Source organism: Syngnathoides biaculeatus, chromosome 7 (genome assembly GCF_019802595.1).
Source record: "Syngnathoides biaculeatus isolate LvHL_M chromosome 7, ASM1980259v1, whole genome shotgun sequence".
NCBI lineage: Eukaryota > Metazoa > Chordata > Actinopteri > Syngnathiformes > Syngnathidae > Syngnathoides > Syngnathoides biaculeatus.
Genome location: NC_084646.1, coordinates 26,041,822 through 26,055,775, shown reverse-complemented (window position 1 = coordinate 26,055,775; position 13,954 = coordinate 26,041,822). Strand labels below are relative to the sequence as shown.

General features: G+C 43.2%; 1 protein-coding gene across 6 annotated transcripts in view; it reads left to right on the top strand.

The window, feature by feature from the left end:
* The window catches only part of LOC133504019 (glypican-5-like), a 68,418-nt gene extending 56,519 nt beyond the window's left edge, over nucleotides 1-11,899 (top strand). For 3 of the 6 annotated variants that reach the window (XM_061826130.1, XM_061826129.1, XM_061826134.1), the window contains 2 exons: nucleotides 4,977-5,086; nucleotides 7,042-9,250. In XM_061826130.1, the coding sequence (XP_061682114.1) occupies nucleotides 4,977-5,086; nucleotides 7,042-7,548 (617 nt within the window). In that variant the 3' untranslated portion in view covers nucleotides 7,549-9,250. The other 3 variants (XR_009795883.1, XM_061826132.1, XM_061826131.1) reach the window with 3 other exon arrangements.
* The last annotated feature ends 2,055 nt before the right edge of the window (nucleotides 11,900-13,954 follow it).

Below are 13,954 nucleotides of genomic sequence, written 5' to 3'. Positions count from 1 at the left end.
TATAGGAAGTTCATAAGGAACTTCAGTTCCGTGGCCGCTCCTCTGCATGTGCTCACCTCTCCACACACCACTTTCTCGTGGTCCGGGATCTGCCAGGAGGCCTTCAGCAGACTAAAGGCAAGTTTCACTGCTGCGCCCGTTCTAATTGTTCCGGACCCAGATAACCAGTTTCTGGTGGAGGTGGATGCATCTAATTCAGGAATCGGGGCAGTCCTGTCTCAGAGGAATCCCAGAGACGGTCGGATCCACCCGTGCGCGTTTCTGTCTCGGAAGCTGACCCCGGCAGAGAGCAACTACGATGTGGGAGATCGGGAACTGCTGGCGGTCAAGAGCGCTTTGGAGGAGTGGCGGCACTGGCTGGAGGGCTCGCAAGTTCCGTTCGTGGTCTACACGGACCACAAGAACTTGGAATACCTGAGGACCGCGAAGCGGTTGAACGCCAGTCAGGCCAGGTGGGCCCTATTTTTCACCCGCTTCCACTTTAAGGTGTGTTTCCGCCCAGGCTCCAAAAACGGCAAGCCGGATGCACTCTCGCGGATCCACGAGGGAGGGCGCACGGATTCAGACGCCGCTACTATCCTGCCAGCGGGGTGCTTCGTGGCCGGTTTCACCTGGGCGATCGAGTCGCGGGTGAAGGAGGCTTTGGGAGAGACACCGTCACCCGCGGATTGTCCGTCGGGCCACCTGTTCGTCATCCCATCTCTGCGGGGAGACGTCATCAACTGGGCCCATACCAACAAGACGGTCTGCCACCCGGGTATGGCGAAGACACGTTCAGTGGTCGAACAAAGGTTCTGGTGGCCTAACCTCATCAAGGACGTAAGGGAGTTCGTCAACGCCTGCCCGGTGTGTGCTGCCAATAAGACTTCCCGCCTACGGCCTGTTGGTGAGTTGCAACCCCTGTCCATCCCCTTTCGTCCGTGGTCACACATCGCGCTGGACTTCGTCACCGGCCTGCCGCCTTCTCAAGGGAACACAGTGGTGCTGTCCATAGTGGACCGTTTTTCCAAAATGGTCCACTTCGTGCCGCTTCCGAAGATCCCGTCGGCCAAGCAGACAGCCCAGTTGGTATTAGATGAGGTCGTCCGTTACCACGGCCTACCCCAGGACATCGTTTCGGACAGGGGTCCGCAATTCAGCGCCCGTTTCTGGAAGGAGTTCTACAACCTCATCGGCGCTTCAGCAAGTCGGACATCGGGTCATCACCCAGAGTCTAACGGCCAGACTGAGAGGATTAACCAGGAATTAGAGACCGGTCTTCGATGTCTGGCATCCAGGGACCAGAGCACGTGGAGCCAGCACATCAAGTGGGTGGAGTATGCCCACAATTCTCTACCCTCTGCTTCAACAGGTATGGCTCCACTCCATGTCGTGCATGGGTATCCTCCGTCCCTGTTTCCTCCACTGGTCAGAGAATCCACAGTTCCGTCGGCCCTGGCTGTGGTGCGACGTTGCAAACGGACCTGGGAAGCAGCTCGGAGGACACTGCTGCGCATGAGCAGCGCCTACAAGGCCGCAGCAGACTGCATGAGGAGGGCCGCACCTGAGCTCAGAGTGGGACAGCGAGTGTGGCTCTCCACCAAAGATCTCCCGCTGCGGACGGAATCCCGCAAACTTGCTCCCAGGTTCGTTGGCCCGTTCCCGGTTTCCAAAGTTATTAACCCGGTCGCCGTCTCGTTGAAACTGCCCAGGTCGATGAGGGTGCACCCGACGTTCCACGTCAGCAGACTTCGCCCGAATCGCACGTCGTCGCTGGCTCCTCCGCTCAAGTCCCCCCCACCCCCCCGCATGGTCGACGGTGGGTTGGTGTATACTGTGCGCCGGTTGTTGTCTTCCCGCCGCAGAGGAAGGGGGGTCCAGTACTTGGTGGAGTGGGAGGGATATGGCCCGGAGGAGCGCTCCTGGATCCCCTCCCGCTTCGTCGTGGACCGCTCCCTCATCAGGGACTTTCACGCGGCTCACCCTGATGCTCCTGGGCCGTCCCGAGCCGGCCGTTGAGGGGGGGGTACTGTCATGCTCCTGGATTCCAGCCCGGGCTGGGCGTGGCCAGCTAATCAGAAGGCGCACACCTGCGCCTCATGACCATGGATTAGACCCAGTACATATAGGACCCGGGGGACGACTAATACTCTGCTAGATCGTTGCTTTTGATGCCTCGTTCCCGCACTCCTGCTTTCCTGACTTCTGATCTCTGTGCACCGACCCACGCCTGTCCACTGACCACCCTCGTAAGCCCATCCGTACTGGTACTTCGGATTGTTTGGACTGTCTACCTGATCTCAGACCTCGGACCGAATAAAGGTTTCCTCTGTACTGTCTGCTGTCTCTGGAGTCGTGCATTTGGGCCCGTATCGTGACACTCTTCGTAGAGTACAATATTTGTTTAATCCAAGCACCTTTGTTTAAAGAGCGATAGTGCAAATGTGCTAGACTGATGGACACTTTTCCACCTTGGGAGAGGTTTGTGCTCAACTGAGCCAGTTGATTGTACTTGCTATAATATTTTTTTCTAAATAAAGAATATCTCTTACCAAGACTAAAAAAAAATCCTCCATCTCTTGTATTGGGTTTAAAATACAGTAAATTTATCCAAACCCAATTCCAATGAAGTTGGGATGTTGTGTTAAACATAAATAAAAAAAACGAATACAATGACTTTCAAATCATATTCAACCAATATCTAATCAATAACACTACAAAGACAAAATATTTAATGTTCAAAGTGATCAACTTTGTTTGTAGCAAATAATCATTACCTTGAAATTTGAAAGTTTGAAACAGATGTGTGACAGCCATGTGTGAAATTTTATGGCTGCAACACTTTCCGAAACAGCTGGGACAGGTGGGCAAAGTTTGAGAAAGTTGAGGAATTCTCTTCAAAGACCTGTTTGGAACATCCCACAGGTGAACAGGCAAATTGGGAACAGGTAGATGCCATGACTTGGGACAAAAAGAGCTTCCCTGAATTGCTCAGTCATTCACAAGCAAAGACCAGGCAAGGTTCACCTCTGTCAACAAGTGCATGTGAAAATAGTCCAAAAGTTTGAGGACAATGTTCCTCAATGTACATCTGCAAAGAATTTAGGGATTTCACCATCTACAGTCCATCATATCATAAAAAGGTTCAGAGAATCTGGAGAAATCAAGGCCAAAACCAACACTGAATGCCTATGACCATTGTTGCCTCGAGTGGCACTGCATCAAAAACGAACATCAATGTGTAAAGAATATCACCACTCGGGCTCAGGAAGACTTTATAAAACCAATGTCACTAAATAAAGTTTGAAGCTATATCAGCAAATGCAACTTAAAAGTCTACTATGCAAGGCAAAAGACATTCGTCAACAACACCCAAAAAGCCAACGGCTTCACTGGGCCCGAGCTAAGATGGACTGATGCAAAGTGAAAAATTGTTCTGTAGTCCGGCGATCCCACATTTGAAATAGTTTTTGGAGATTGTGGACATTGCATGCGGCGAACCAAAGAGGAAAAGAACCATCTAGACCAGCGGTCGGCAACCTTTGACACCGAAAGAGCCATTTGAACCCGGTTTCCACGGAAAAGAAAACACTGGGAGCCGCACATCTAAAATGAAGAAAAAAAAAACTTTTACTACTTTACCGCAGCATGTTTCTCCATTGGCTTTGCCGGGCTTGAAAGTCGCTCAAAATAGACGGCGTTTCAGCGGGTATACCCGCTTCCGCAGTGTGACGTCTATTTTGAGCGACGAAAAAATAATATCAAATAATTTAATTAATATTTTAATATTTCAAGATCACAATCTTCAAATTTAGAACTAAAATAATATAAAAACTAACACAAATAAAACGCACTTCAATTAAATACAAAAAAAAATTTTTTAGTAATTTATTTTCCCAAGCCAATCAGAGCCGCATTATAAGGATGAAAGAGCCGCATGAGGCTCCGGAGCCGCGGGTTGCCGACTGCTGATCTAGACTGTTATGGAGGTAAAGTTCAAAAGCCAGCATCCGTAATATTATGGGTCTGTGTTAGTGCCAATGCCATGGGTGATTTACACATCTGTGAAGCCACCATTAATGCTGAAAGGTACATACAGGTAATCCAAGCAACATCTTTTCATGGAAACCCCTGTTTATTTCAGCAAGACAGCATGGGTTTGTAGTAAAAGAGTATGAGTATAAGACTGGCCTGTCTGCAGTCCAGAACTGTGTCCCATTGAAATGTTGTGGCACATGAAGTGTATCATACGACAAAAGAGACACCAGACGGTTGAACACCTGAAGCTCCACATCAAACAAGAATGGGAAAGATTTCAGGACAAGCATCTGAGAGCTCAGGCAAAACATCAATTGACCTTGAGGACAAATATTTACATTTTAATTTATTGACTTGCACATGCCCCTTTTTATTGAATTTTCAGTTCAATACTACGAAACAAAATAAAGATAAAATGAGTAACACAATTTTGCATCCAACTTACATATCTTGGAGCAGGAATGTATTTTTGTATGAAAAAAAAAACTTTAGAAATGTTTATGTCGTCCCTTTTTGAGGACAGACTCGAATATTTTCACTCTTCAGAAAAAAAATGACTGAGTGCCGGCTCTGTCAACCTCTACATTATCAAAGCCCACTAATCTATTAATACAAAAAACAATTTTGAATACATTAATACATCACCCACACAGTCAATCAAAATTGACTACTGGAAAATGCCTTTTTATATACAGTGCATCTCTTGTATTCCACTCCTTCAGAGGTGAACAAATGGAACACTGTACTTGTGAAGAAAATGACTGTAATCAGCAGACGAGGAGTGGTTTGGACTTGCTTATGTTTGCTGTGTTGTCAGCTGAGTTGTATACTTTGTTGTATGTCTGACCTTAAACGCTTATGCTTATTTTCTTCATCCTTGTGGTACAAGTGAACAAACACCTAAGAAGTTGCTTAAACAGACAGATAATTATGTCCACCTTGGCTATTTATGTGCTTAGGTATTGACACTGATGATTTATCCAGTGGTCACAGTCCAGTGATGAAAGGCAGAGTGGTTCTTCATCCTCCTCATCACCGCATTCCTCCTCATCTCAACTCTCCAACATTGGTAGGCCATCCCTCACATCCTCATCATAATAGAGAATATGCAACTATGGATTTTGACCCTGGACTTCAGCTGCAGTCAGTCATGTTGGACCCTTTAAAACTGTCTCCTTCATTATTTTCATGTAAATTTGGTAGGTAGGGTAAGCAGGGGATATATGTATAGTATTTCATGCGCGCACACACACACACACACACACACACACACACACACACACACACACACACACACATATATATATATATATATATAATATATATATATATATATATATATATTTATGCCATTCATCCATTATTACCTTCCTTTCTCTCCATTTTACTTCGACTTCATCAGGTGTCTGTCACAAGTTCAGCCAGCGTGCTAACTGTTGAGCTACTACCTTTGAGCCTGGCGACTCTCCTCTTGCTGCCGTCACTGTGGTAACCCCGTTGACATCTGAGTGACAGATTCAGGGACTGAGAAACTACCATGTTCTGTCTGGATTTGTTTAGTGTTTAAAAAAAAATCTTTGAGCACAGTTCAGCCACTCATCGATTCTTTGTGGATAACAACGATAGGTGAAGATGATGATGATGATGATGATGATGGACGATTGACTGACCGTGAGCATTTTATATTCCCTGCACTGACCTCTATGTGTACTCACTTATATTTAACTTTCATAGCATAGACGGCACTACTACTATTTTTCAAGAGGTGTAAATACAAATCTATATATTATATATTTATATAATTTTTTTTTGTGAGTAATGCTTAGTATAGAGGAGAGCAGACTGATTTGTAGATATTAATTGTTCTTTTTTTTATGACCCCAGCTATTGTTAGTTGTCGTACTAGTACAGTCACGATTTTCACGGCATTGATGATTTATCGACTGATTAATGCAAAAGAAAACTGAGTCCCAGATATTGCTTTGAAAAGGTGTGGAAAATGTTTTCAAAATAGCGAAAACATCCATTGACAGTGCTTTTATACTTGTACTCATATCAAATAATTTAAGTATTTGTCTGTCCAGGCAATTCCAACTACAATTTTCTTGACAAGCATAATAAATTTTAGTAAAATGCTAGTTGATTAATTCGTTTTCCATTAATCAATTTTCCAAGCCAGTTATCCTCACAAGGGTGTTATACTTAAATTAAGCCACAAAATTGGACCTCCTCCAATGAATGGCTCATTAATAGTGTGTGGAAAAATCTCTCAGACGTTTTATTTTTCTAGTCATAAAAAGTGACTATTTTCTTCTCAGTTTTATATGGACCTATGTACTGTACATGAAGATGACAACTTAACACCCCACTTTATCAAGGAGTTGAAAATATGCATAAAATTAATTAAATTAGATAACATTAATTAATTAGGACAAGTAGCTATTCAAGGTAAAATACAGCAACGTGACTGACAAATATGTCTGAATCACAGTCATGTTTGTTTTTTATTTCAATGGTTGGCTGATTTCCCAAATGAATTAATAAAACACTATAGAGAGATTATATTTGTTGGACTCATCCAGCATAATCAGGTTTTTCTTCAAATTTGCTGAACTTTATCAGATTGTCCTAGTTTTCCTGAATACGATGGAGCATAATTGAAGTCACACTGAATCAATATATGATAAGATAAACTGAATGTAATTCACATTAATAAGAATTATTCCACCCTTCTGGGTTTTTGTTATGTTCCCAGCCTGTCCGAAAACTATCCACAAATACCAAGGCAGACAAGTGGATCGCTGATGAAAATATTCAAAAGGCTAAGCAACTGAAGGACACTTTGCATATCTGTCAGTGGGTGACTGACCTTCTTCTTAAAGGTGTCACACTGTTCAGCATGTATTAGCGTAGTGGGAGTACTAACATGACTATGAATGATTTACCAGAGATGCATGTAGAATCATTTCTGCACCAATTGGTTGCTCTGCCTGAAAACTTCTTATTTTTGGCTTTTCCTGTTAGGGGTTACCACTGCTTGTCACCTTTTTCCATGTGAAACTATCTCCAACATCTTCCTCTCTAACATCAACAGCCCTCACGTCTTCCCTCACAAAATCCATCAACCTTCTCAACCTGCTCACTCCGAGAAAGAACCTCAACATCTTCATTTCCACCAGCTCTGTTTCCTGTTGTCTCTTTAGTGCAACTGTCTTGGCTTTCCGGGGATGGAGGAGCCTATTATTAAGAAGGGGGCCCAATCGGTGGGTTCCAATTACATTCTGGAGGTCCAGTGTGGTTTTCATCCAGCCATGGTGCAGTGGACTGGCTCTACACACTCACCACAGTTCTAGAGGGTGCACGCGAGTTCGTCCAACAGTCTATGTGTGCTTTGTAGACCTGGAGATGGCATTTGACCATCTCCATCGGGGAGACCTATGGAGGATGCTTTGGGAGTGTAGGGTACCAGACCCCCTGATTTGGGAATTTCGATTGTTCTTCAATGAGTGTGGTCTGCATTGTCATCACTAAGTTAAATTCATTTTCACTGGGCTTTGGCCAAGGCTGCCCTTTGCCACTCATTCTCTTGAAGTCTTTTTGAACCTCTGGAATGATTATGAATAATGAACAACAACATGTAATGATCTTGTGATAATCAATGATGATCAACACAATGTAATCGTTTATTTGAATGATTCCTAGGCTACACCCCTTGTAATTTATCGAAAAGCGGTGCTTTTTGGTTCTCAATTCAAAAATATTATGAAGACATGGTACAGTGAAGAAAATAAGTATTTGAACACCCTGCTATATTGCAAGTTCTCCCACTAAGAAATCATAGAGAGGTCTGAAATTTTTATCACAGGTGCATATCCACTGTGAGAGAGATAATCTAAAAAGAAAAATCCAGAAATCACAATGTAGGATTTTTAACGATTTATTTGTGTGATACAGCTGCAAATAAGTATTTGAACACCTGTATCAGCTAGCATTCTGACCCTCAAAGTCCTGTTGGTCCGCCTTTGAAAGTACACCTCCACTCCGTGTATTATCCTGAATCAGATGCACCTGTGTGAGGTCATTAGCGGCATAAAGACAACTGTCCACCCCAAACAATCAGTAAGACTCAAACTTGACACATGGCCAAGACCAAAGAGCCGTTCAAAGACACCAGAGACAAAATTGTACAACTCCACATAGCTGGAAAGGGCTACGGAGAAATTGCCAACCAGCTTGGTGAAAAAAGGTCCACTGTTGGAGCAGTCATGACAAAATGGAAGAAGCTAAACATCTCAATCAGAGTGGAGTCCCATGCATGACATCACCTCATGGGGTCTCAATGAGCCTTAGAATCAGCCCAGGACTACATGAAAGGACTTTAATGACCCGAAAAGAGCCAGGACCGCCGTTTTCAAGGTGACTGTAATACACTAAGATCTCATGGTTTTAAATCATGCATGGCACAGAAGGTTCCCCTGCTTAACCCAGCACATGTCAAGGCCCATCTTAAGTTTGCCAATGACCAGTTGGATGATACAGAGGAGTCATGGGAGAAGGTTTTGTGGTCAGATGAGACCAAAACTGAACTTTTTGGTCATAATTTCGAACGAATGATGAGTTCCATCCCAAGAACACCATCCCTACAGTGAAGCAAGGGGGTGGTAGCATCATGCTTTGGGGGTGTTTTTCTGCACATGGGACAGGACGATTGTACTTTATGAAGGAGAGGATGACCGTGGCCATGTAGTGTGAGATTTTGGGGAACAACCTCTTTCCCTCAGTCAGAACATTGAAGATGGGTCGTGTCTGGGTCTTTCAACATGACAATGACCTGAAGCACACAGCCAGGAAAACCAAGGAGTGGCTCCGTAAGAAGCATATCAAGGTTCTGGCATGGCCTAGGCAGTCTCCTGACCTAAACCCAATAGAAAATCTTTGGAGGGAGCTGAAACTCCGTGTTTTTCAGCGACAGCCCAGAAACCTGTCGGATGTACAGAAGATCTGTGTGGAGGAGTGGGCCAAAATCCCTCCTGCAGTGTGTGCAAACCTGGTGAACAACTACAGGAAGCATTTGACCTCTGTAATTGCAAACAAAGGCTAATGTACCAAATATTAACATTGGTTTTCTCAGGTCTTCAAATACTTATTTGCAGCTGAATCACATAAATAAATCGTTAAAAAATCATACATTGTGATTTCTGGATTTTTCTTTTTAGATTATCTCTCTCACAGTGGACATGCACTTACGATGCAAATTTCATGATTCATGATTTCTAAGCAGGAGAACTTGCAATATAGCAGGGTGTTCAAATACTTGTTTTCTTCACTGTAAGTGCAGAACAAATTAAAAACAATGAGTAAAGCTCACTGTGACTTGCTTTTTTATAAAAACCCAAGTAAAACTATAAAACGTATTGGTGAATGTGACCGAGTTATGATCTCAAATGTCCTTTCCTGTATTTATATTCATTAATGACAGTGCCTTCGTTCAAACTCTGAGAAGAAAAAACCTGATGCAAAAGAACAAAGGAACATTATCCTGCTGAATAAGAGAAGACAAAGGTTGATAGAAGGAGGGCTGGGAGTTGAAGAAGGTATATAAGAAACAAGGACGAATGCAGTTAAGAGTTGAGAAGGAAGTCAGCATTGCAGCATGACATCACATCACACATGAAATTAGAGCTCCTGGTAAATTAAGCCTCACAGTTTCATGATTTTAATGTCATTCCTTGTGAGTTTAAGGTAAATTGAGGAACAAACTATCTCACATGGCTGACTGGGAAGCACATCTGCCTCACAGTTCTAATGCAGCCTCACGTTCATGGGGTTTACATAATCTCCCTGTGCCTTCGTGGTTTTTACTTGGGTTTCCTCCCACAACCCTAAAACACACACGGGAGCCTAATTGAAGACTCTAAATTGGCTGTATGTAAATGCTCAGTCAATGCCAGCGGTTGTTTGTTCACATGTACGCTGCAGTTGTCTAATGATTATTTTAGGGTGTATCCTTTCAGAGGGTGCTGGAGAGAGAGAGCAAGAGAAAAGTGTATCCATATAGAATGGTGGTTAGTATGCCTGTCTCACACTTGAGAGGTCCCAGGTTCGAACCTCAGGTCTTTGTTCAGTGGCTTTTGCCTCTCACAATCCAAAAAGTTAAACTTAAAACTATAAATTAGATAGATATATCATAGAATGTGAGTGTGAGTGGTTGTCTATGTGTACCTTGCAATTGAATGATGAGCAGTCCTAGGCGTACCTAGTCACTCACTCACTCACTCACTCACTCACTCACTCACTCACTCACTCACTCACACTCACTCACTCACTCACTCACTCACTCACTCACTCACTCACTCACTCACTCACTCACTCACTCACTCACTCACTCACTCAAAGGTTCAAGCTCACCCTCATGGTTTTAAAAGAAGAGATAACTAAAACTACAAGAGTATTAAACAGCTTTAACATTCGAGAAAACACAATACCCTACTGCTGTGTATCATTCTCATCCCTGAGTGCACAAGATACTGTTGGTAACGGTAATTACCCATAACACTCGCTCATTTTAGTCCTTCAACCCTGAGGGCAAATCAAGTTGAAAGAATTTGTCAGTCCACCATCTGCCTGCATGTAAGAGAAATATACAGGATCTACTGAAACAATCAGACATGTTTTGCTGAAGGGCAATGCATCAGTTTCTGTGTGACCATCTTGAATCATCCCAACTCACTGAAACACTCTGATTATTACGCCCACCCTGAAATAGTTGAAATTCCTTACAACTTCTGTGTGAGCTCTGTTGTTATGATGCGTTAAAGTTTACCGTTTATTTATGCATAGTGTTGTTGTAAAGCTGGTGCTGATAACACAATCGATAGGAGACTTAGCATTTGTTTTCGTCTTTGAGAGGGGATGATCCAATGTCAGCTAAATACTAACTGTAATAAGTCAAATCGTAATAGAAATGTGGAAGAGGTCAAACAAAAAAGAACAAAAGATAATTGGCTGACGGACATAATTTTAAAAATTCTTTTCCAAATACTGTTTTTGAAAATTATACATTAGTTCACAAAACTGATTTCTGCATAAAAACATGTACAGTCACAGAAGGAAGTACTGTATATCAATCATGCACCTCCTCGACTAATAATTACATGGTTTGGTTGACATTCACCTTCTAGGAACAAGACAGTGCAGCTTCCCCTCAGTCCTCCAGAAGTGAAGTCAATTATGCATGCCAGTAACACATGCCTTCGTCAAGCAATGAAGAAGCACCTACTTCGTACAAGTTGGAGCTTGTTAATATTTTTCTTAAAAGCACCAGACCAAAACATTAAGCACTTGTCAAAATTAGACCATACCAGAGCATTCCTAACGGTTGACGCTTAATTTAAAAAATAGGCACAAAAGTTTAATTACAGACTCGAAATGGTCAATATGGATCGCTAAAAGTCAAATTCGTTATTGGGTGTAGTCTGTAGCAGTTTCTCATCTAATGTCTGCGCCAGTAATTTTACCCTGTCAACCAGTTCTACTTTTGTGTAAATCATTGTACGCTGGAGTACTAATTCCTTTCACAGTGAATGACTTGAGCTGGTAAGTATACATATTTGTTTTGATGTCCTGTACTTTTTCTAGAGAACACTGTCGATCTTGCAGATATTGCTCGCTGCTGTGTAAAGCGGCATACATATTTAGAGTGGTTTCTTCTGGACTATGTGGCGGGTTCAGCCAAGTGGATTTGTGCACAGACATTTTCAGCTACATGCAATAATATTGGGGTATCAAATCAAACTGTACTGTACATTTTTTTCTGTGCACATTTGAATTTTTATTTCACTCTGTGATCTTTTGTCCAATATAAAGAATACATTTATCTGCATGTAATGTGTGCTGTGATTCTTAATGTTAGCTAACTAGACCTATTGTCACAAAACTCAAACATCTTCTCCGAAAGCAGGAAAAATTAAAAGCTCCATCCGCATCAGACGACATAATTCTTCTCTCAGAACGTGACAAAAGATCCGCGACATATCGCTGGTTGGCGCAGTTAGCCACCGTGTCACCTGACGTGGAGGTGGGTTGGGGCAGGAGGCTGGCTGGCCCGTGCTGTCACACCGCTGCCGGGGAGGAGAAAGGAGCTTTTCTCCCCACTGGCCACCGGTGTCTTGAAGTAGTTACTTCGCCTCCTGAGTACGCTACATACACAAGTCGTTTTGAATATTTGATCGGGTTCCTCATCCTCCTCGTCTGTCTGTCGGTGTCATGCTCCTGGCATCCTGCCCAGGCTGGGCGTGGCCAGCCAATTAGTCGGCACACTACCGCACCTTGTTTCGGCTGATTACGCCCGGTACTTATAGGAACCGGTGACGACTGGTCCTCTGCCAGATCGTTGAGTTTCATGCCCTGTTCCAGCACTCCCGTATCCCTGATCGTCAACCCGTGTGTACTGACCTTTGCCTGTTCTCCGACCGACCCCGTAAGCCTGACTCCCTTGATACTCCGCCCTGCTTTGACCGTTCTCCTGTGTACCGACTCCGGCCTGCCCGCTGACCTGCCCTCTAAGCCTGACGTCCTGACTACTGCTGCTGCACCTGACTGCCTACCCGATCCTCGACCTTGGAATAATAAACGTTTTTTCCCAATTACCTCTGCGTCTCCCGTGTCCTCCTGCATTTGGGTCCTACCTCCATTCCGATGGGTCGTGACAGTCGCGGAGTCTGTTGTCATTTAGAAGTGATCCGCATATCCTCTAACAAGGCTCAAAACGATAAGGTAATATGGCCTCTGTCACTTCACTTGCTTCTGAGATGTTCTCTTCTTCAAAAAAGACCTTCAGTCTCAGAAGAGGTGTCAGAAAAATCCTTAAATCTCTCTTGTTCATCTGCCATACCAGGTGGCACAGCATCTTATCGATGGCGACTGTCCCAGTGTGATATCTTCAAGTGATGTTGCAGGCAATATGAGATGTCACTGGGATGTCGAGTGAGACTTCCGCAAATTTGCGCATGAATGACAACTTTCCACCCATTTTTTTTCCGTATAGACATTGAAGTGAATAATATTATATCTAGTTTTCATAACAATATCTATAATAATCTGATAATAACCCTAAAATGTCTTAAAAGAGGGAGCAACAGTGGCGCAGCTGGTAAAGCATTGGCCTCACAGTTCTGAGGTCCTGGGTTCATTGGAACCCCGGTCCTCAGAACTGTGGGGCTAATGCTCGCACCACTAGTAAATGAACTAATCAATATCTATTTTTACAGTCTTTTTCCATTTATCTTTCAGCCTTCTTTAGAACAGTCAAGGTTTTCCTTTATTTTTAGGTCTATTTACAGTGGCTGTGTGTTTTCGGTCATTGTTCTGTTGAAGGACCCATGACCTGCCTGCGGCTGTGACCAGGCTTTCTGACACTTCCTTCAGAATGCCTTGACAGTCTTGAGAATACCTTGAGTCTTGCGATTTGTTTGTACATTTAATTAAAGACAACCAGTGTCGAATGCAGAAAAGAAGCAAACCAAGCCTCTATTCTTCACAGTATGGACTTTCCTTTGTGAACTTCATTTTTGTCTATCAACAAAAACGCTCTTGTTTTGTCTCATCTCTCCAAAATACATTCTGACAATAGCTTTGTGCCTGTCAATATGCATTTTTAGCAAATTATAGTCTCATCAAATTTAAGTTTAATCAGTTAATCAGTTTTTCTTTAACAAGTGTATCAACAATTTTTCCGTTTGGTGTATAGGTCTACTATTCATGACACTGGAAGTATCCAATCTATTATTAAGAAGAGGGATGACCTTTGCCATATTACATTTCCAAGGAAACTGACACTCCATCCCTTAAAAGGTCTAATCCAGAGGAAATGTATTTTATTTGTCTAACATAAAAATGTAGCTAATATTTCATAAAAAATATTAAAAAAATTCTCAAC